Below are 25,082 nucleotides of genomic sequence, written 5' to 3' on the forward strand. Positions count from 1 at the left end.
TTTTAGAGGTGGGAGGAAAAGCCCAGAAGAATATTCTGGGGAAAACCCACAGAATCAAGTAGGGACTGGAAACCCAATCCACGTATTGGCCCCGGGCGGGATTCGAACCCGGGTCACAGTGGAAGGCGAGGAAAGTACTGCTACGCCAACCTGACTCCCTGTTGTTTTTCAGTGTATAGGATATATTGATTAGTCATTCAACATCTAAAAATTAAAACAATTTCGAAAAAAATATCAAATTTTTCAACTGAATGTTCCCTTACTTTGCAGGCATTTTGTATGAAACGCAATGACTTCCAATACATTGAAGTGGCTAACCTGGCAGTTCAGTCAAAAACAATCCTTTGCATTGTTGCCATCTTGGAGTTGTGAACTGTTGAGCGCAAATGTCGTAACAAAAGTTTTTTCTTGTTAAAATATTAAATTGTTCATACCATGGTCACTCTTTTTTTTAGGCCGCCCTACCCCGTGAGCATGCTCAGTCCAGCAGGCTGGACCCCCTGCATCGTACCTACTCGGACGAGAGCATCGCGGCAGGAGGCGGACCCTACAACCGCCCGGGCCATCACGATGGTTACAACGTCGAGCTCGCCAATGACGTACTGTTCACAAGTGCCAAGATGCCTCAGCTAGAGAGTGCCCAAGTGCCTGATAATCAGCAATACAAAGGTATATTTCAAAAAATTTTAAATATTCCAGTTTTTACACAATTTTCAAATTTCATTTTCAGCATTCATTTTATCAGGGTTGAGATTTGTCAGGATTTTTCCCCAGATTTCTGAATTTGTTAACCCAAAAAATCCCTTTGGAAATATGGAATTCCTGAGATTTTACCATAATGATGTCATTCTAATGTAGAACAACAGAGAAGACTATTTTTAGGGTGTACTTAGGCAAATGCAAATATGTATCGTAGACCATATAGATGTTTTAAAAAAAATCCCTTTTGAAATATGGAATTCCTGAGATTTTACCATAATGGTGTCATTAACTATAAAGGTTAATGTAGAACAACAGAGAAGGCTATTTTTAGGGTGTCCTTATGCAAATATGTATTGTAGACCATCTATAGATGTTGCTTTGGGGCCCTCGACAGCCCCCAAACCCTGTGCCGATTATTTCGTGGATTTTGTTCATTTTCCCCCAATCTCATTTCAGTTTCAGCAGAGGTGCTAAGGATATACTCATCTTTTGCTGATTTCATAATTCCGTTATTAAATGTTTTCTAAGTGAAAGCCAGGTTATCAGCCAACAGTGTAATAGTGTTGTGCATCGGGTCATATTATAGACATAAACCGAATCCGAATCGAAACCGATCTGAACTCCCCAAATCAGACCCGACCCGACCCGCCCCCACTCGACAATGCCAGTCACAGTGACTCTGCAATAATATTGCACCACGTGAATTTCTTAACTGTTTCGGGTATTTTTTGGAGGGTTTTCACAACATGGCTCAACGACCCGACCCGAAAATCACAACGTAAAACTGAAACCGACCTGACCTGACTGAAATGATGGAAAAACCGACCCGATCCGAACCGAAGTCAGTTTCGGGTCAGGTCGGTTTCAGTTTCAGGTCGGGTTTGCACAACATTGCAGTGTGATTGGTTCCCATTTTCAGCTATGCATAGCACAATAGTCTTGCTACAATTTAGTTTTTGTGCAGCAGCAAGATACAATTGGGAGCAGTATTGGATTGTACCATAAAAGTGTTTTACCTATAAAACTTGATATACAACTACAAACATATACCATAGACCCATTGCTGTGGGAACCTCGGCATCCCTTAAATCCTCTGCCGATTATTCTGTGAATTTTTCAGTTTCCCCCAAATTTCAACCCCTGGCTTTTATTCTTGGAATTTTGTTGGTGTATACCCATTCCTTCCCAGATATTAAATGTAATATAATTTCCCTTTTAAATTTTGTTGAATTTATGTTATTATTTTTGTTGTATACCCATTCCTTCTCAGATACTACATGTATTTAATTTCCCTTCTAAATTTTTGTTGAAATTTTTTTAACAACGTCTGCATGCCTTTCCTTGTCTCTTGTTAAGTTGTACGATTTGCAGCTCACCAACCGATAAGGACTACTAACCAACACAGAAAAAGTAGGTTTTTATTAAAACAAATGTGTGTGTTTGCCTTGCAGATGAAGAATGTTTTTTGTTTGTTCACTCAAATTTTCAACCCAAAAGCACTGCCTTGCTTGACGTGTGCTATAAAAATGCATGCAAACTGTGGTTTTTATGAAACAAATTTTGCAAGCTTGTTTGCACTTGAATATAAGAGGCACTTAGAACGTATGTTGCTTATTAGCAGATGCTGTAAACCCACATATGCCATGTAGCCAGGGTCATGCCGAAAGTCATGATGCTACGGTAGCGGCATTAGCAATGTCATGATGCTACGGTAGCAACATTACCAATGTCTTGATGCTACTGTAGCAACATAAGCAATGTCATGATGCTACTGTAGCAGCATTAGCAATGTCATGATGCTACTGTAGCAACATTAGCAATGTCTTGATGCTACTGTAGCAACATAAGCAATGTCATGATGCTACTGTAGCAACATTAGCAATGTCATGATGCTACTGTCGCTGTAGCAACATTAGCAATGTCATGATGCTGCTGTAGCAACATTAGCAATGCTGCATACCTGGGAAATTTAGCAAATGGGTATCACTCCGAGAGGATACTTGTATCATGTAGTTGTGTTACATGTTTGGTCAACGCACTATTAAAATAGTGACTTCTAACAAAAACACTGCATCTTGGTTTGTTTGTAACCTGCATTTTGTGCTTGTCACATTTGACAAATGCCACTTCCATCATGATTGTGAGTGTGATAAACAAATTAACTGTTTACATTTAAATCTGCACTTGAAGTAAAAGTTAGTCAGTTAGTTTACTCTCTATTTGATGTTTGAGGTCGCACATCAAACCATCACTGCTTCATGGTCTGTGTACACACACATGTAGATGTACATGTACTGAAAGCCCTTTCTTATAAGATTGTGGAAAACAAGGCAAACACAATTGTTTTTCAGGTATCGGTAGATAGTCTGTCATTTATAGTCAGTGCTGCACTTTGTTAACTCTTTCAGTGCCCGCGAAATTTGAAAAGTCTAACCCTAAAGTGCCCAACTTCGAGCATTTTTGTTAATTGTTCAAAATTCTGTAAAAAAAAAAAAGTAAATAAGTTTTACTCACTAAATTTGTTGTTGTTGCTCTCTGGTATATCCTTGGTATTTTGGAAAGTCAATAGTAGTCACATACATAGTGATACACCCTGAAACACTGTCCTGCACACAGGGGAATTCCGCACTTTTTGCAGAAAATACGAGTGTCAGTGCTGCGCCCTCTCGCAAGAACTCGAATAAAAACAAAAAAACAGGTCGTACATGCATGAAAATGGTACCACTAGAAAGAGTGAGAGCGCCCCCTTTTGATAACATGTTTACTCTACCTCGTACATGTACGAGGTTTGGCGATTTTAATCACGAACATTACCTCGTACATGTACGAGGTTGGCGCTTTTGTACTAACAAATATGCCTCGTACATGTACAAGTTTGGCACTGTAAGAGTTAAAGTCAAGTCCTTATAAATATCTGCATTTTTCCAGCACCATTTTGAAGTTTATACCAGTAGATAGTATTTGTTATGGTTTTTTTGGTACATTTTGTTGGTGAATGTTCTTGATGACTATAATTCATAATCAACAAAGTTTACTCTTTCCCCTGTATAAACTGTTTCTTATGATACAGAAAGTCTTACAACCATGAGGCCAAACTACTACCTATTTTTTCGTTCGTGTACATGTATGTAATAATAATAATAATAATAATGAACACTTGGTAAAGCGCCAGTATCCGCCAGGCATGACGCTCATGGCGCCTACATACAAAGAAAAACATTACCGTAATTTTCGGAATATAAGCCGCGGCTTATACGTTGATATTGCCCATGAAAATGTTTACTGCGGCTTATACACAGGGCGGCTTATACGCCGAGCCTTGAAGAATAAAAATGAAATTCACATGTGTATTAAATGTACTGGTACAAGAAGAGATGTGTTGCTGAAATGAATTATAAATTAAGAAAGTCATTAACAAACCGAAACCACGTCTCACGTAAAGGTACCGAGCGGTAAAAAAGTACGGTGATGAAAGCTGTCTTCGACACTTGCCACCAGCCGTACGTGATAATGGTACAGTGCAGCAGCGATATGCAGGCATGCTTTCCCAACAGCGGACCACACCATTTGTGGTAACAAAGGGGTGTTCTTTCTTGGGAACAATAATTACCAATATTTTCGCTGTTTAAAAAAAAAGAAAAAAGACCACTACAATTTTTATGGCGTTCGAAACATTTTTTTATTACATAATCAGTTGTTCAACGTCACAATATATTTTGTTTTCTTGAAATGTATTCAAGAAACGATGTAAAATTCAAAAGAGGGACTAAATCACCCCTTACAAATTAATGGAATCGTCTATTGAAATGTCCGCTTCGTTTTGACTATTTCCAAAGAAAGTGACGATCGAAACTTGAATTTTTCTCGCAACTAATTGCAACAATTTGATAAGTTTTGAGGTAAAAACGGACCTGTTTATTCTTAGGACAAAACAAATCAGCATCTGTTGCCACAAAGCAAGATTTGTAGCGCTCCAGTCAGACAACACACGGTGGGTTTCATACTCTCTCACGTGCTGTGGGAAAATGTTGTCATTCACCGGCGTGCGTGGCGCAGGCTGCCGGGCTATGACGGGGCAGCCGGCAGCAGTTCCTGGTGTTTATTTCTCATCAATTCCCATATTTGTTTGTAAAAGTATCAATTGTAAATGATTTGATATAACTTTTGTGGTCCTTTTAATAGCTTCTGTAGTGTGAATGGAACTGGTTCAGAGCATTTTGACTAGAATTTGGAGGCCTTACAAAATTGAAACCGCAGCGGTCGGTGCGGCTTATACGCCGGTGCGGCTTATACGCCGACTTCAAATCTTAATTTGCAGATTTTTGCGTGCTGCGGCTTATACGCCGCGCGGCTTATATTCCGAAAATTACGGTAATTACAAAAACGACATAGAAACAGATGGGTTTTGAGGTTAGATTTGAATGTAGACAGGGATTTCATTTGGCGTAGTTCAAGTGGGAGATTGTTCCAAAGTTCCGGGGCAGCATGAGCGAAAGACCGTTGGGCCCACGAGTGATTGGTACGAGGGACAGTCAATTGATGTAGTTCTCGTGAACGAAGATTTCTGACTGGCTGGTACAATGTGATTAAGTCATTAATGAAACCGCATGATGTACAACTGCATGTGGAAGGAGACACATGTACTTCAAGTTGACTGTGTCTTCAACTGAGTGGTTTTATTCCATGTTGAAGAAGGGGTGATGTTGAAGTTTGTTTTGAAGAACGAAACCCTTAAAATGCATGGTGAAGGTGAAAGGGGGTACCGTCGATACATTTTTTACTGCATGAAAAAATTGAGGATGGGATGATCCTGTTGCCTGTCCTTCCATATCTCCTCCTGCTCTGGGATGTATACACCCCTGCTTTAACCCTAACCACCCCCCCCCCACCCCCCCCCCCCCTTTAAGGATTTTTGTTGCGAAGTGCATGTAACTTCCTGAATTGTCCTAAATCACATGTTTGAAACCAACAGCACATTCGTTTTTATCCAACTTTCATGCATTTAGTATCCAGCATTCATAAGATTCGGCCAGCGCAGGACAAAACGCAGAATTAAAGTACACTCCCTGGTGCAAAATTTGCATCCAAGTCACAACTTACATATTTTTAAACATTGGGAGGTGCTTTAGTATACCAGTACAGTGGAACGCCGCTATACCGAACACCGCTATACTGAACATTCGGCTATACTGAACATCATCCTTGGCTACCGTTACAAAACGTACCGAACATCGTTGCTGAAAAAAGTCAACAGATTAACACCACCGGTTGTACATGTATTAAACACTGTTTAGGCTACTTTTAATTTCCCAACATCAAACCACCAATGGCTATATCGTGTTTGAATGTTGAAGAGCAATAGATGGCTATTATTTCCCCAAGGAATAAAAGGGAAACCACCCGTTGCTAAAGTTTTGTGACAACTCCTTGAGAAATGCCAGTTCAGTGACTTTAGTATTGGTCAAAAGAGGGTACCGGCGGTTCAAAATCGCTATACCGAACGATCATTATTACGAACTCTTTCTGTGGATCCCACGATATAGCGGCGTTCCACTGTAGCTCATTTCAATTACTGCATGTTGATTTGCAGTTGTCTTCCAACAATATGAGCAAGTTCAGGCAAAAACCGTAGTTGACCATAGTTCAACTAAACTTCACTTGACTGGAGGATAGTTGGACTACTTCTAGTCGACTATTTGGAATGGGAGCCCAGGGCACAGTGTTTTCGCTTGTTACCAATGGGCTCCGTGCACCAACAAAAGAGGGCGCACTTTTGCCTAGCAACAACGTTCCACGGGTGGGACATTTAGCTGGTTGACGCGCACCGCTCCTTGTGTGTGACGCACGTACACCAGGGGATTTGTACTATGTACACGCAGTGGTACATAGTGGTACAGCAGGACACCAGGATCAAGTTTTGTGATGTTATGACCAGCGGTTAACAGGAGGCGTTCACACGTTGCTGTTAGCGTACAGGCATAAGTTACATCACAAATCAACCACCAGTCGACTAATGGTTTTCGCTCGAACTAGCTCCATTATTTCTCTTCTGCTTAAATACACGTAGCCCTCAACTTTAGCCAAAGATTTAAAAAACCTCAAATTGTAATCTCAAATTGAACAGACCAAAATCATATCATTTCTCAACAGAAACACGAATAAGCAATGATGACCTAAACGCCAACAACAATCGCGGAACCTCCAACCCCTCGCTGTTCCCTCTACCGGACTCGGCCGCCCATCTGGACTGGAACAACCTGGTCGAGACGGCCAATGCCTTCCAAGACACAGGTTGGTATTTGAAGAATTTTTTTTTTTAAGTCAAGTTTGAGGTTGCAAGTCCTGCAAGAAGTAGGCTTCGTCGATAAATTTACTAATTGATTTCACATGACATTGTTATTGCTTTTTTAAGATCTGGCAGGAGCTGCTGCATGTCATTTGGTGGTCGGTCGGTCTGTCTGTATGACTGTCTGTGTGTCCCTGAAAATTGACCCCAAATATTTTACCAAAAATTGAGCAAATATCATGCCATCGTCAGTAAATGCACTCTTAACAAAAGCTATCCGGAAAACGAACTTTGTCTCGATTGATGCGCATGCGCGTCTATATATGTCTGTGCCCCGGAAAATTGACCAAAAACATTTGACCAAAAATTGAGCAAATGTAATGCCGACATCAGTAAATGCACTCTAAAAATTAATCTTAATAATTCATAAAGTTGTTGATGAAAATTTTGTCAATGGAGACAAGATATGTGCAGTATGTTATAGTCACGTGGTATTTTGTGTAGTGGTTGGACGGTATCCAGAAGGAGAAAATGAAAATTGACCAAAAGTAGGGGGTCCCATATGTGCTTTCGGCGTCGCATTTTTAGCCAGAGCTTAATTGTGCACTGGCACTTGTTTTATGATATCTGTAACTGCCCTTTTATGAATTTGGTTGGTTAATGTTTGTGATAACCATTTATCAGTAGGTTATAAATTCTTGAAATGTGTGGAGTGTTGTGGCCTTGTGGTTAAGGGCATTGGATTCATGGTCTGCGGGTAAAGCTGGAGGTTGTGGGTTCGAGTCCAGCCTGGGGTCATGGTGCATGTGCCCTTGGGCTAGGCACTTTGTCACTCATTGCTTCTCTCCACCCAGGAGTAAATGGGTACCTGTGAGGGCAGAGATGGTTATTGTGGTTGAATTAGCTTCCTTGCGCCTAACAGGCTGCATCGAGCTGTATACTTCCCAGGGAGCTGAGATGGTATATGGAATGTTTAATTTGCCCAATGATTAGGGGTAATAATAATGTAAGGCGCTTTGATCTTAGTTAAAAGCACTGTATAAGAACCCGTTATTATAAATACTTTTTGTGGTGGTATGAGGGACCCACTCAGAGAATTCCATGCATTTAATTAAGAGAGGTTGAGTTCTGTGACAGGTTTTAACTATTTTAAACGCTTTGATCCTTTTCCTTGTTAACCTGAACAGATGATGTGCAACTTTGCTTCATGTAAAGTGCTCATTTCCTTTCAACAACAGCCTTTCAAAGTATGATAACCTTTAAACATGATAAAATGTGGCACGCCATGTACTAGTCCATTGGACACTCATGATTTCTGACACACCACGCAGCCATCTCAACTATTTTTAAGACTTTCACGAGAATACTTCCTATTTTTGCATAATTTGGGAGGTCATTATCTTGTGACCTGAACGATGGGCTTAGCCGGTTCCCTGTTTCAGCAAATATCTGTGCAAGGCCACGCATATCGCAAGGACGACTTTCATTTCAGTTTCCCTGGTTCACATCACTTGGTCAGCGCTCGTATCGTGCATGTTGGGTGCTGATAGCGGGAGACGGACGCCAGTGAACGGAGGAAGCAAAGATTTAATTGGCCGATTTCCTCGCTGGTTATATTTGGAGTCATTTCGAGTCATATCGCCAGCTGCTGTCTTTTCACGCTGGAATGATTGGCTTAAGGACGGTTATAATTGTCTCTTTCTTGGGTCCCATGTTGTCTGTTGTTCTTCGTCTAAGTTCTATCTGAATCGGTACATGTACCTCTCTGCAGTTTCAGAGGGAGAACAAATTCACTGGATGATACTTTCATCAAAAAGACAATACAAGATGGCGTATCCCTTCAACATCTTAATGTGTGAACAATCCTGACATCAATGAACAAATATTGGTAAATTCGTTAGCTGGCTTTTCCGAGTTGTAATTGAAAGAACTTACATGTAAAGATACAGTCCATCATTTGCAGCTATCCAAAAAGTAATTGACGTAATTATTGTTGAAAAGCATACTTGGTTGAAAGATAGTAATGGGACTAAACTCCCTGTGAAATTATTCTTTCTGGCAAGCTGTCGTTTTGAAGAAATCAATGAAAGAAGGCCTTTCCAATGATGCGTCTGAAGACGCATCGTTGGAAATTTCCATTAGTAGTTCGTGTTTTTATTCGGCGAAGCATGCGCGCGGTTGCCATAATTCGTCGGATCAGTGCGTGGCTGCAATCGGTTCTGGCCTTCAGTCCTGGCCCATGGTGTTCTAAAGACGCATCATTGGAAATTTCCGTTAGTAGTTCATGTTTTTATTCGGCGAAGCATGCGCGCGGTTGCTATAATTCGTCAGATCAGTGCATGACATTGCGTGGCTGCAATCGGCTCAGTGAGAACGTGTCTCAGATGCTGAATTAAGGCCCAATTCAAAACATGATTCAGGAACTTTTGATTTGAAATCGAGATCCTAGAACTTTGTTTTCACGGAATATACAGCATTCACTTATTTCTACTTATATTTTTTTACTTGGCCTTAAGTCCCGGCCCATGGTGTTCTGACCAATCACAGCTGTGATTTATGTCCGACATGCGTGCACAAAAGCTCCACATGTATGACGCGCATGGATGGAACACGCAGTGTGGTATTGGAAAGGAGCACATGTTAATTGCCCACGTGCGAAGTGGGTGGGGCTTACCGGATCAGTCCATTGATCTATAGACAGGGTAGTTACGGACAGTACAAGGATTGATGCGTTGAACCTCTGGATTCTTGTGGAGGACAAATTTGCAAATTTTTTTATTAGCTAGGTAGCACAGAGAAATACCCCACTAAAAGTATAACACTACTGGTATTGGACAAGAGAATTGTGTAGTTAGTTTCATTAAATTCACACAACTTGTATGTGTTATGTAAATGAAAACCAACTGGATGAATCAAATGTGTGCAAAATTGACTACTAACCGTGGTACAATCTTGTATCATTGAGTGTTCCTTTTGTAAGTTGAACCAGAGCCAGGTATTAGTCGAGTAAATCCTCAATTTAATACCCAGCTCATATCCTGTGGTTATGAAGATCCTTCCCTCTAAATTGACCCAGGTTAGGTTAGGAGTCCACATTGTACATCATGCGGATTGGTGGGAGTGGGGATGGGGAACTGGGAGGGATAGGGGAGATGTCAGTCCTTTCGTAACTTTGTGCATTCCTCAGAATAAACCTCTGCTGGTGGTCTATATAATTTGACAATTAAAATTATCTGCAAATTATCTGCTTGTCCATCAAAAAAACTTCCTTTCCTGTTTTCTCTCATAAAGCTCATGATTTCATTGGAGTTTCAGCAATACAGTTTGTGTCAACGGATACCTGGCTCATTGTCATTAATTAACCCTAACTCCCTAGGCCTTTTTGCTAGGATGTAGCCTCAATCCTGCAAAATCCTCCAATTGGCCTCATGGAAAAATAGCATATAGCCTCAATCCTGCAAATTCCTCCGCTATTTCTTGAATATGGTCCATGGAGGGGTGACCACTGCCTGAATTCTGCAAAATCCTCCGGCTATGACTGTCAATAGGCTGAGGCAGAGGCAGAGGCAGTGACATCCTGGAGCAGTGCGGAGGATGTCAAGTATAATCAAGGACTAAATTTATGCTAGGCTGAGCATAAACAACACAAGGTCCGGCCCAAGACCATGACACAGTGCGTACTCCGAAATCAGCAACCCACTTTTGCCATGTAACCTCAATCCTGCAAATTCCTCCAATTTGCAAAAAAGATTTTGGAGGATTCAGGGCGGTTAGGGTTTTAAAGAAATAAGACCATAAAAATTCACAAATACCCAGCTGTTATATGATTACTTTTAGGATAGCTTTCCAGGCCTAAACCTTTTCCCAGTTCTTCCCGTTACCCATGGGATATGCGATCCGGATATTCTCGTTGCATTATCTCAACATCCTTCAGCGAGCAATCGCTGTCTGTTTTGGGGTGAAGTTGCTTGTCTATGAGGCATTCTGATTAACGGTGATGTTGAGTGAAGGATCTGTTGAAGGAATGGAACCAGAATGACAGTATTGCAGTTTTCCTGCTTGTACTCGTCTCCAGTAGACTCCGTGCACGACAACACCTTCAACGGTGTCAGTGAGCTATGCAGAGCACTTGAATGCTGTTGCTGACTTGGGCACATCACGGATCCTCTACACAAGGAGAAATGACTCATCTGAGCTTGTGTACAAAATGTACGGAATGGTTTGTCAACATGCGTGATATGCCACGTCCCCGCATAGATCAACGCGTGGAACTTGAAGAACAATGCGCGTGCGCCATGATCGCCAACAGCTGGCGTTCTGACAGAAACTTGACCACTGAAAGACGCAGTCTCGCGCACGCATGACGCACAAGTGCCATATCACGCTTCTAACCAGAAATTTGGGGAAGTCGTTTATCGTTGTGTAGGGGATCCGTAGGCATATGAAGTGTCTTCCGCACGTTGAGCAGTCACATTGAGCAATCTCTCAAGCAGTCAGAGGTTCTTTTCAGACAAGGCAGAACCGTGCTCAGCTGTTTGCTGTTTTGTTTTGAGATTCTTTCATGATGTCCACCACTCCCCGTCCCCCTCTCACAATTAAAAAAAGATCACTGAGATAATAATAATAATAATAATGATAATAATTACCCTGGATTGGACATTTGGGAGACATCCCCATAGACTTGTTTTTCAAACTTAAATGTGCCCAAACCCAATATTCCCTTGTCCTTTTTCCACGAATTTGGGTATGTTTACTAATTAGACCATGAGCAATAAACATAACCTAATTGCGACAGTAAAATTGTGCCTCTAAAGGGGGGCTGTGACATTAGGGAGACATGAAAATGTCTCCCTAATGACCGATGTCTTCCATCGTGCGAAGAAATTACGACAACGTATCTCCTTAGTGGTACCTTTTCACGTATAATATGACGCTTATATAGCGCTTTACACAGAATGTCTCAAAGCGCTTCACAAAATTTAAAAGATCTATATCAGAAGGAGGCAATTTACAAAGGACCTTTAATTCCTACCTAAAAACATGAAATGTCCATGAGTAGTACAAAAACGTTACAAGTTAGACTTAAAACAGTAAAAACAGCTGGGTAAGTTAAAAATGGAGAAAACCATAAAAAACATAAAGTAACAAATGAAAAGATAAAGACGAGTCATAAAAATTCAAACACAAGTAAGAGGACTTGGACAGGCGATCGCACAATACATAACATGAGATAGCACGTAACTCTGTACTCTGTAAACTCTGTACATAACTCTGTACATAACTATGATAGCACATAACTCGGTACTGCCACTGCTGTAACTCGTAACCCTTCAACTCAAAATAAAATTATCAGGGCTTCTATACTCCCTACATAACAAAATGGACTGTCCCAAACTATACTTCCAATTTGCCAAACTCCGGGAACCGAAAGTAGTCACTGCCAATTTTGCGAGGAGACCCAGCCAGAGTCATACTTTAAGAGTGAGGAAGCCACGTTTCTTAGAAGGAAGGCGAGTCATTTACTCACTAGACCTGTGCATCATAAACTGACGAATTTGAGGCTTGAGCTGGCAAGCATGGAGCAACTACAGGTGTCGGGCTGGGTGGATTTCAAGCAGCGGGGACGGACGGTGTGCCAGTGGCTGAGTAGGTGTGGTAGCTCGGTGGCTGATGCTGTCCTGGGCATGTACCAGCGCGGGTGCTATCATCTTCACACCGACATGGAATTCTTTTACGGTCTGTATTAAAACAAAAATGAAAATTGCTGATGTACAAGTAGCTTAAACAGCTTAAAAATCCAAATGTATACAGTTAGTCCAAAAAAGAAAATATGAGAAATAATTAAAATTGAAATGAATAGAGCGTGAATATGATTATGAGGATTTAGGGGGGAAATATTTAAACGAAAAATATTTAAAAAGGGAAGTGTAACCATATTATGAGCTTTGGGGAGGTCTGATAGGGATGGCCATGGGGGAGGACATTTCAAAAAAATACATTCTGGAAGTCGAATTCATAATTAGGTACATGTATTTGTTGGTTGCTTTGGTTCAACCATCTTCATTTTCCAAACTTTGTTTACTACACTTGGAATTTGAGTTGGAATTTTCAATTTGTTTTTGTGGATCTGTGAAACTTTCACATCCCAAGAGCCAAATAATCTTTGCTTTTCCAAGCCGTAGGAAATGATATTTAAAGAGGTTGTGGAATGCTCGAAGACATTTCCGTCAGTTTTCGGGTATATGTAACCTAACGAGTAATGAAATAAAAACAACTATTGTGTCTGTCATGAAATGAATACAAAAGGTACTTTTGAGAGCTGTTTTTCAGGTTCTGTTTCGACCCGAACGTGCAACTTTTGTAAAAGTCTTCGTTGGGGGCAGCAAACAAAACATAGTAAATCGTGACGTAATAAACAGGACTTCCGATGCAGCGTAGTATAAACAAGTCCTGTTTATTACGTCACGATTTACTATTTTTGTTTGCTGCCCCCAATGACGACTTTTACACAAATTGCACGTTCGGGTCGAAACAGGACCTGAAAAACAGCTCTCAAAAGTACCTTCTGTACTCATTTCATGACAGAAACAATAGTCGTTTTTATTTCATCACACCTTAGGCTACATATACCCGAAAAATGACGGAAATGTCTTGAGCATTCCACAACCTCTTTTAAAGCGCATAGTTTGTTTCAATCCTAGCAATTTAGGAACATCTGACTCATTCTTACACACAGCTGGTCACACTTGTGGATTTTATTACATGTACTTTTTAATTGCTCCCTAAAGACTTGGAACATACTGATGGATAGGACTCAAGACCAGTCTTCCCCGCCCCCTCCTAAAAAAAATAGCATTAGCAACACCCCATAGTACATGTATAACCTGTTACTTGTTCCATACTATGACTCATTTTAATTGAATTAAGTTAGTTTTTTTTTCATAGAGTACAATTTCGGGATACAAAGGAAGCAAAAAAAGGAACATGACCTCCCCTTTATAAAAATAGTCAGTAACGTCATTTCCGTGTGTCCTTTCCACCAGAAGGATAGACCGTATGTTCCCCTAATTAGAGTAAGGCTGCTGCATGGCAAAGAACCAGTAGGGTTTTGGGGGGAGGGGAGGGGGGTAGGGTTCTCAGAGTAAAACTTCTTTCCTCTAGATAAAAGTGGTCTCAAGCAAAATTGTAAAATATGGGTCAAATAAAAAAGTTAGTTCTGGTAGCAATGACCTTATTGACAGAGAAAGCAAATTAAAATGTGTGCTACTAAATAAAATCTTCAAATATTTTGGTTTTTATTTGATTACCCTCAACACAAAGTGTGTGGTCTTTCTTAAAAAGCAGACAAATACCATATGGTACATTATAAAAGTTGAAAGGAAGTTAAAATAGGTTTTTTATTAAATAGTTGGTTTTTTTTGGCAAACTGTGCCACGTTGAAAGGCCAGCCAAATTGTAAACGCTCAAACAAGAGGTGTTATCTGCCCTTAAACAAGAGTTGTTATCAAATCAGTAAGAACACATAGCACTGACTTTAATCATTCGAAACTGAAACATTTTTTTTTAATGACAGTGTGCTTCAAGTCAGGTAGATCTTTAAATCTTCAATGAATTTCTGTCGTCAACAACAGTGATGCTTCTCTAAATGTGACTGTCAAAAAAAATGGCCTGATATTTGCAGCCTAATATCAAAGCATCGTCATCATCATGGGTGTTGTCACTCGCAGACGTTTTACATCCATTGTGATTCGTGGTGCCGAGGCCACGCATTGAGCTCTTCCCGGTTGAAGAGCATGCACCTAACTTGCATTTCGTCCAGTCCGCCTAGGTCCTGGCCGAGGGCTATCCACTGGTTCCGGAGGTATTTATGCTCGGCCTTGGTGAACCTGGCCGAGGGCTATCCACTGGTTCCGGGTGTATTTATGCTCGGCCTTGGTGAACAGCCACTGTTTCTGCTCGCTTGAGTTGGGCATGCGCGTAATGTGCGCCATGTACTTGACGTGCTGTTTTAGACAGAACTCGCTCGCTCGCTCGCCTACTTCAGAGACTGTGACGGTTTAATTACCTGACAAAGTTTGGAAATCATGCTCTGATCAAACTTTTTTTACAGACGATGATGTCATTCAAGATGCCAGAATGAGTCTGCCTCATGTCACAAACTAAGACATTATTAGGCCAAAAAAAAAAAGTCTCCGGTTTCTGGTATGCGCGCGCGTCGCCGTAGCCATGCGCGTCGGCAAAATGAAAAAGGTTTTTTGTCAATGAAAGATGATGTCTCAAAACCGCCAAACTCACTGGTTTGACTGGAATCCTGCTGCTGCACAATTTTAACGTGTTTTTAGATTGGGTTATGGTCGAGAATAAGCTTTATGTGGCCTCTCTGGACTCCCATATATTTGCACTAAGTTTAGTCGGGCACCATTTGCAGTCATCAGCCGACATTTGAAGCAAAAAAGTCAGGTTAAAAAAAAAAAAAAGCCGCGTCGCCGCACCACTTTTTGGGCAAGCTCCATACCAGAAACCGGAGACTTTTTTTTTTGGGCCTTAGTGCACGATGTAACTATCGGAATTGCTTTATCAGTGCTTGTTAGTAACATGTACGCTCAGCCCATCAGTATTCCACTGAGACCGAGCTCATAGATACACAAGCCAATGAACATGGTCCATTGTGGTGTGTGTATGACAAATGCTACAGTATGTGTTTGACAGGGACCCAAGTTGTTGCCAGTGACCAATTGGGAATTACATCACAGACCGAGCACATAGATACACAAGCCAATGAACATGGTCCATTGTGGTGTGTGTATGACAAATGCTACAGTATGTGTTTGACAGGGACCCAAGTTGTTGCCAGTGACCAATTGGGAATTACATCACAGACCGAGCTCATAGATACACAAGCCAATGTACATGGTCCATTGTGGTGTGTGTATGACAAATGCTACAGTATGTGTTTGACAGGGACCCAAGTTGTTGCCAGTGACCAATTGGGAATTACATCACAGACCGAGCACATAGATACACAAGCCAATGAACATGGTCCATTGTGGTGTGTGTATGACAAATGCTACAGTATGTGTTTGACAGGGACCCAAGTTGTTGCCAGTGACCAATTGGGAATTACATCACAGACTGAGCACATAGATACACAAGCCAATGAACATGGTCCATTGTGGTGTGTGTATGACAAATGCTACAGTATGTGTTTGACAGGGACCCAAGTTGTTGCCAGTGACCAATTGGGAATTACATCACAGACTGAGCACATAGATACACAAGCCAATGTACATGGTCCATTGTGGTGTGTGTATGACAAATGCTACAGTATGTGTTTGACAGGGACCCAAGTTGTTGCCAGTGACCGATTGGGAATTACATCACAGACCGAGCACATAGATACACAAGCCAATGTACATGGTCCATTGTGGTGTGTGTATGACAAATGCTACAGTATGTGTTTGACAGGGACCCAAGTTGTTGCCAGTGACCGATTGGGAATTACATCACAGACCGAGTACATAGATACACAAGCCAATGTACATGGTCCATTGTGGTGTGTGTATGACAAATGCTACAGTATGTGTTTGACAGGGACCCAAGTTGTTGCCAGTGACCAATTGGGAATTACATCACAGACCGAGCACATAGATACACAAGCCAATGTACATGGTCCATTGTGGTGTGTGTACGACAAATGCTACAGTATGTGTTTGACAGGGACCCAAGTTGTTGCCAGTGACCGATTGGGAATCACATCACAGTCTCACAGTGGATAGAAGCTGGTATCATTGAGTGTTGCTTCGGTAATTGGAATGGAGCCAGCTATTAGCGGCGTAAAGCCCCAGTTTTATTCCCAGCCCATTTCCTGCGATTAGGAGGATCCTAAATGGCCAAGTTTGGGGTTTGAATTTAATCTCTTGTGATAAGATGATAATGACTTGAGCTTGGCTGAAGGTTGTTTTCTTTTTGAAAGTACATGTACAGTACCTTTTTGTGGTTGCAGAGGGGTTTAGCATACAGTTCTCTTTCTACCTCGACAACTGATTAACTGACGAACCTGCCAAACCATTTTTTTTTCCTGTAAAAGCCTGGACACTCTGTGCTAACTTATGTCATGTTCCTCAGTGTTGTCCATGTTCCTATTGTGTGCATGTCTCCAGAGGGCACAGTGTATCAGATCTGATTTCAAGGGTTGTCTAAATGTATGCCTATCACAAACTGTCACTTGCATGGATCGGTAGAAAAAGAAATAGAATGTACTACCACTTTTTTCAGAATGTCATTACCAAAGCTTTTGAACTTCCCACTTCAAGTTCAAAAGCTTTGGTAATGACATTCTGAAAAAACTTGGTGATAATTACATCCATCTTAAACAGTTCACAAATCTGTTGCAGATAGCGGTAATAGATAGGGTCCATTTGAACTTTGTTTGATGTCAGAATCAGAGAAAAGGGTGTTTAATCATATCAAGAGTGACAGGCGTCATTCGCACGTCGCTTAGCAACAGAATCACAACAATACACTAGTCACAACTTCTAGCAGGCGGCCTGAGGTCCCCCCCCCCTCCTTTTTACTTTTCAAGTCTAAGCTTCTTTGCAAACCTTTTCCACTGCCTGAAACCGCGTCATTCCTCTGTTTCTGAGGCTTATCTCTTAATCCCTGTTTCAGAAAAAAAATTGCCTAGTTAATTTAATCATTCCGACCCAATCTGGACAGCGTCAGGCCCTGACACGCAATCAGTGCTGATTCGTATCGGAGCGTGAGGGCCTGATGAACATGTCATCACCTGTTTCTTTTGCAGAGTTGGAGGGGGGTTGCTGCTGGATTAGTCGCAAATTAATTACCTGTTCCTCCGTTGAGTGTGTGTGTTTCAAATTGTGCAGTGACTCTAATAGTCCGGATGTCATCAGGTGCAGAGTTCAAGTCGGGTTCGTCGAAAGTGAATCACAACACAAATCCCAAGTAATGTCAGAAACTTAGAGTGGATGAATAGTTACAATGAGTGCCGATGATAATGAACAGTTCATATGAACAGTGTGTCACTTGACTTGACACTGAACGTGTTAACAACTGACATGGGAGGACTGGACAAGAATCATCGATGCCCCTGCTTTAGTTGAATGATGCCTCTCCAAGTAAAAGCAATATATATTTTGTATTTACAAACATCAAAAAACAAAAGTACCAAATTATTGTGAAATACCTTACTTGACTGTTAGTGAATAATAGTCTCAAGCATCCTGTAAAATCATGGCACCTGTTGTGCTGTCGTTTTCAAGAAAAGTGGAATTTTTTTTATCTGTATATGATGACCATCATCGGAAAAAAACCCCTTTTTTTTCAAATTCTGCCCACAATTTACCAAATTTAATAAGTCCACATGTTGTTTGCAATCGATAACACAACTGTGAACAGATGCAAGCCAGCTAGACTGGTTCCCTGACCTTACAATTTCCTTACGCCTATAAATTGTGCCGTTTCATCTTAAGTGGGGTCAGGGAACCAGACTCCAAGAACAGCATTTTTTTCCTTGGTTTTTCTAGCACCTATGAACACAAAACTTAAAACAGTTCAGTCTAGCAATATTTGCTATAAAATACTAACCCCTGAATCACTCCATTTCTGAAAATTACAGCAAAATGTTGTATATTCCCTTTAAATGATGATTTTTCTTTTGTATGTTAATTATTCACATCTTAAAACCAAGGGTTACGCTCAAAAGCTGAGAAGCTGCAAGAAATTTTGAGAGGAAAGAAGACAGAAAAGGAAAGGTTCAGTGTCAGAGTAAGGAAAAATACCTCAGAATGGTATTCCGGGCAAACTCCCACAGAACCAGACAGGGAGTTACAAAACTGTGCAGATGATTAGTTCCTTTAACACTCTTGTTTGTTTGTTTTCTATCTCACAAAAACCTTCATAACAAACCTTGTAAAGAAACCTCCACAGGAGAGGTTTCTGCTTGTTTTCCTTCCAAAAGAACTTGACCTGACATAAGGCAGCTCTTAATAGCTTTGCAGTTCTGTGGCTCAGTTCCTGTGAAGAGATACAATTTCATACTTTATTCATCAATCTTTCCAGCATGGACCTCTGCTTTCTCTCTTTCTGTCGCAATTGCCCTTTGGCGATACAAGCCCTTGCATAATTCCCGATATCCTGTATGTAGTCACGCTAAATGCTGTCACTTCCCCTACCCTGCGGACTGTGGGGGGTTTTTCGGTGATGATGCTTTAAGCCACATCCAAAGTACTTGGCTACGGCCTGTACTTACACATTGGCCTATGGGAGCTGCTAAGCCACTTTCCATAGACACATGTGTTACTGCAAGGCATGGCCAGGTTTGGACGTAGCTCTAGTTTCTCTTGGCTTCTGGTGGTGTACTGGTCCTGACGTTGGATTTATTTATGGAATCGTTGTTAGGGGTACCTGGTTGTTTGGGGAGGGGCAGCCACAGGGGGGAAATTAGTCAGTGACTTCCGTGAATTTTACTGGAACTGAACTGTTTACACCTGAGCCCAATTTTCATCGGAGATGCTTACCGTGCTAGAAGAACAATTCTCTGCTTACCGTGCTAGAAGAACAATTCTCTGCTTACCGTGCTAGAAGAACAATTCTCTGCTTACCGTGCTAGAAGAACAATTCTCTGCTTACCGTGCTAGAAGAACAATTCCTTAGTTACAGGATGTCTGCATGGGTATAAGCCAAAATTGCTCGATAACCCCTGAAATATGCTCACTGTAAGCATATACTTCTGCTAAAGCAGGATGTTGTTATTCTTTTGCTAACAGTAAGCAGAGCCTTGAAATTGGGCCCAATGCTTACGGCACGGCATACAATGTTCTGCACTTCCCCTGTAAACATAGAGTCTTACTTTGGGAAGTTTCTTCTGAAGCAGTAGCATTGTGTGGCCATGGAGTGTCGTGGCCTCGTGGTTAAGGGCATTGGATTTCGTGGTCTGCTGGTAATTCTGCAGGTTGTGGGTTCGAGTCCAGCCTGCGGCTATGGTGCGTGTGTCCTTGGGCAAGGCACTTTGTCACTCATTGCTTCTCTCCACCCAGGAGTAAATGGGTACCTGTGAGGGCAGAGATGGTTATTGTGGTTGATGTTAGCTGCTTTGCGCCGAAATGGCAGCATGCAGCTGTATACTCCCCAGGGAGCTGAGATGGTCGATGGTCTTTGGAATGTTTCATTGGCCCAATGAGCAGGGGTAATAATGATGTAGCACCAATACTGGTGGTATGTGTGTTTTATGAATGCATATTATTATTGAATTTTCTGCTTACCGAGTCTTCGCTTTTGGTAAGCAGAGAGACAGCGGAGGAATTTGTGTTGGTTTTGGACTTGACTTCTCTTGTGTTCTTGTGGTTGTACCTGTACTCCCCTGAATCGGCAGTGTGTTTTCCAAAGAGGTTATCCCTGTCTTAAAGATTTGTGGTTCTCAAAAGAATCTTTTCAAATGCTTCTTGAAATTACGCTTTGCTATCAAGGCAATTCAAAGCAATAACTGAATCGAGATGTACATGTGAAGTCAGTTTGAAAATAAATATTAAAAATGCTTGATATGAATCTGAAAGCCGTGTACATCATCATACATATACTTTGCCTTTGACCCTTTCAATGATGTCTGCTTTTGATAAATGAGTTGCGTTATTCACATCCTGCATGTTTTCTGGTCTTAAATATGCCATCAAAATTTTTATGATGCATATTGTCATAGGCTGCCCCCCATCCAGTCGACTACAGATATCAGAATAGATGGTAACTCTCTGCCTACTTATACATGTACCTGCTTATGGCAGTGCATTGGTTGGTTGGTTGGTTTGTCTGTGAACAAGATAACTCAAAAAGTTATGGACGGATTTTCATGCAAATTTTTTTGGGGGTGGTCCTTGGTACAAGTACAAATCGATTAGACTTTTGAAGTGATCCGATCTTCTATTAGATTTTGGAAGCAATCCGGATCTGATTTTGGAAGCAATCCAGATCTGGGCCTGGATCTACTTCTAGAATAGAAGGCACCCCGTGTGCTAGACCCATGAAGATTGCTTTCAATCTGTGGACTTGAGACCTATGGGTGGAGAGTGGTAAGTGGGGATGAAGTGGCTTGCCCAAGGACACAGCATATGGCCAGCAGCTGGATTCGAACCCCTGACCCTCTGGTCATGAGTCACATACCCTAACCACTTGGCGACTCTCCCTCCGAGGTAGTCGCTCTATTCTTATAGTCAAAATGTTTGTAAATAAATCAAAGTACTTCAACTTTGTTTCCTAGGAAGAAATTGTTAATTACCTTGCTAGTGAAAAAAAGCAAGCTCAGTTCTGTCTCCTGGGACTTGTGAAAAGCGGTGGTCAAGAAAGAGTAGTTTCTCCTAGGGTCAGCCTTTGCCGTGCAAACGGGAAACGCATGGGAAGCGAGTCATTAGAGTAATATCCGATAATTTCTAGATCCATCGTGATTTAGTAGCTGAGGCTTGGATTGTTTCAAGTGTGACTCTTATGAAAGATTTGTTAAATGAAACACGTATGTGTGTGTTTTAAAGTTAAGGAATGCAGTGAATCAAACTCGGATTTGTACTAACTGTTGACAGATGCCTGAAGTGTTGTGGTCATATCATGGAGCTATAGCTCGATGGTCATATACTCTTGTGTGGGGAACTGAAGGCGCTGGCTGGTTTTCATCATTTTGGGGAATAGGATAACACTGAAATGGAAATCTTTTAAATCAAATAAACCGGAAGTTTACGGAAACTAGGTACATATAATTATAAAGTTAAACAGAGAAATTGAACCGGCGACTTCCAGAATAATAATAATTATACCGGAGACTTACATGTACATGTACATAGCGCACGTATCTACCAACAATTAGGTACTCAAGGCGCTGGAAATTATGTCTATTATTAAAGACAGGTTTATGAGAAATACAAGACCCATTATGTAGCACCTTATAAGGGTATACAAGGTGTTGCAGCCACTGCCAGAAACACCGGGCAAACCCCTTCTCTTGGTGATAAGTGTTACTGGGTTCTTTAACGTGCATTTCACAACACACGGGACCTACGGCTTTACGTCCCATCCAAAGGACGAAGCAATGATGGTAAAGTGCCTTGCTTAAGGGCACAAGCACCATGTTTCCAAAGTCAGGATTCGAACCCATGTACCACGGCATGCGAGTCGAACACCGTAACCGTTGGACCACAGCACCCATACTAGTGCTCTACCAACTGAGCTATCCAGCCCTATGTTGGCGGTTCCCCAATTTGTCAGTGTCTTTGTATAAGGGGGTGCAAGTCATAAGCCAGTTCGCAGGTTCAAACCGAAGTGCAGTCAATTTCTTTCTCAAAATTAAAATTGAAATCTTTGAAACTTTATAATCCTCTGAGTAAAGTTGAGATTTTTCCCCCCAGTTTCTTTTTCCTTCTGGATTGGAGGCCAGCCCATTGCATGTTACCCTGCAACTACAGTGAAATCTCCATAAAGTCAAACCTCAAGGGAACAGGTTCAAAACTTAACTTAAGCAGAGTTTTGAGTTAAGCAGGGTTGTATATCATATCCTACTGAAGGGAATGGATTCTTTGTTTGACTTTAATTATTTTGCGTTATCAGAGTTTGACCGATCGAGATTTCACTGTAGCAGCAATACCGATTGATTTGCCCGGTTGTAGAAATGAAAGTTTCTGGTAATTCGTTTGTTTATTTTTTTATGTGATGGGGTGAAGTGCCAATATGTAACCCATTTAGTCTTTGTGTACCTTCCACCCAAAAGTGCCCTGCCTATTACTCTTTTTTACCACCCAAACGGCCCCAGGACACTATGGTATTACAGATTCATTAAGAAGTAAATACAGTGTAATACAATGTAATATAAGTGCAAAAGGGTTATTAACACAGCACCTGGGCAGCAGCTGGGTTCAAACCCATGACCCTCCCGTCACTAGTCGCAAAACATACCAACTAAAGTAAACCCTACACTAGTTGCATTATCCCAATGAAAAAGAAAAATCGCAATCACCATTTGAGTCCAGTATAAGCTGGCCATTTTAGATCTCGCGTGCCAAACTATAACTCAAGCTGCTCTCTTGGGATTGCAGTAAATCACAGAAATGGTCAAGATGATGCCGTGGGTCTTCTCGTGCCACGAGGAACCGGAGATGCGTAGGAAGGTGGTCATTACAGTCGGATCTGATAACATCTGTTCATCAGGATTTCGTAAACCACCAAGGGGAACTTATTAAGTTCACTTTCTTAATCAATATCACATTGAACAAAGAAGAAGTTGAGTGAAATGTCGACTCAAGTGGAATCTGCTCTTCAATGAAATCTAATCGCAAAAGAAGTTTCTCATATTTTAAAACTGCAAGAAATACTACTTTGCAACAACTTTGTGCAGCAAGGAAACCATCACACAATTCTACGAGAGCTGAATTTTTACATGAACCCAGTAATAAGACTTAATACAGCATTTAATTGGTGAAAATTAATTAGTAAAGATAGGTGGCTCTTTGTGAAAACCCAAATTCAGGTCTCCGACATATTGACCCTTTCTGTTCAACGTGTATTTCCATAGGCGCGCGTGAGTACGCGCGCGCAGCTGAAAATGTAACAAAGATATGTGGCTCTTCGTGAAAATGGAAATCTCATTTAACCTAATTTTACGTATTTCCGTGCAATGGGTTTTGAACACGTTCAAAGGGCCAAAATGTATGTGGCTCTTTGTGAAAACGCAAAATGCATTTATCGAGATTTCTGCCCCTTGCAACATTAATGTAACTTGGAAATGAATGATGTTTTGCTTACAGAAACATGTCAAAATGGTTAAGTACATTGTTTTAATGCAGAATATTGAAAAAAATCAAAATCGAAAAAAATGGTAATTTGTGACATATGTGGCTTTTCGTGAAAATGGCGACAAATGTGACTTGTCCCTATTCTTATTTTGTTCTCTGAAACATGCGTAAAACAACCAATAAAGGCTGTCCATTTCGAATAGATTAGTATTCGATTACTCAAAACTGTGTTCGACAAAATATTCAGATATTCAAAGCTGCAACTGCTTGCTGCGCTGGTGAAAAGTTGCATGCAGAGCATGCCAGTTAAAACTTGTGTGCGGGGATCAATGTGAAGTGTTTCGCAGCATGTATTTTATAACTGCTAAGGGCTTTAATCTGCTAGAAGGAGAGAAGGGTCTGTCCACACTAACGGTTACAACTTATAACTTTATGGGTAAGACATGGGAGGTGGATTTCAAAGCAGGTTTTTTGCTAATTTTTGTTCTTTAAACATTCCTTTATTATCTGTGATTGCACTGATAAATAATTAGGCTGATTCACTGCATATGTAGGAAATTACTCGGCCATCTTTAAGATGAAATGAAGGATAATGTTCATAACATGGACGGACACTCTTGATTCATACTATATGTTCTTGTTATAATAAATCCAGCCCGTGTTCCATTTATATTGCATGTTTAATGAAGAATTGGCATCATTCAACATTAAAGCAACCTGTTAAGTTTTTATAAAATTAGGATGCAACTTGTTACACGTTCATAACATGGACAGAAATTTGTGACAAAATTTCTGTCCCTGTTATGAACATGAAGTCTTGAAGATGTGTACACCCTGTAGTAAAAAATCCCAAGAGGTTTAACCTGAGATTGGCCAGTGGCAATCCATAAATGGATAGTTTTACATTAGGAACAAATTTGGGATAATTCAGATATTTGATTCACTGCTTCCCACCACTTAAAAATGAAATGTCTGTCCATGTTATGAACATTAAATCTTGGAGATAATCCTCTGTAATTTCTCGAAACCTGAGAAATTTATCAAACTTGTTGGTGGGCAATGTTCTTACTAGGATATTGGATGAAGAAAGATGGAAAACTTAACATATTACTTCATGCATCGACTCTTGTCCATGGTTCCCTCTAAATGTCACACTTTTGTAACCATTAGTGTGGACAGACCCAGAAACAAAAAGTTACCGTCGACAAAAAAAGTGGCACCTGACAATAAAACGCTGCAACTTTATGATAAAGTAACATCACAGTCATGTGTGTACCTGTGTATTTTTTTTCTTTCTTTTTTTTCAAATT

At 40.9% G+C, this 25,082-nt stretch overlaps 1 protein-coding gene across 1 annotated transcript in view; it reads left to right on the forward strand.

Moving 5' to 3' along the window:
- Positions 1-25,082, forward strand: part of LOC119721158 (signal-induced proliferation-associated 1-like protein 1) — a 36,072-nt gene that overhangs the window by 8,001 nt on the left and 2,989 nt on the right. Inside the window, exons 5-6 of the mRNA XM_038191019.1 lie at positions 456-669; positions 6,853-6,993. Of these exons, the coding sequence (XP_038046947.1) occupies positions 456-669; positions 6,853-6,993 (355 nt within the window). The remainder of the gene's footprint in view (positions 1-455; positions 670-6,852; positions 6,994-25,082) is intronic.

The sequence above is a fragment of the Patiria miniata genome, unplaced genomic scaffold (genome assembly GCF_015706575.1).
Source record: "Patiria miniata isolate m_02_andy unplaced genomic scaffold, ASM1570657v1 HiC_scaffold_13, whole genome shotgun sequence".
Classification (NCBI taxonomy): domain Eukaryota; kingdom Metazoa; phylum Echinodermata; class Asteroidea; order Valvatida; family Asterinidae; genus Patiria; species Patiria miniata.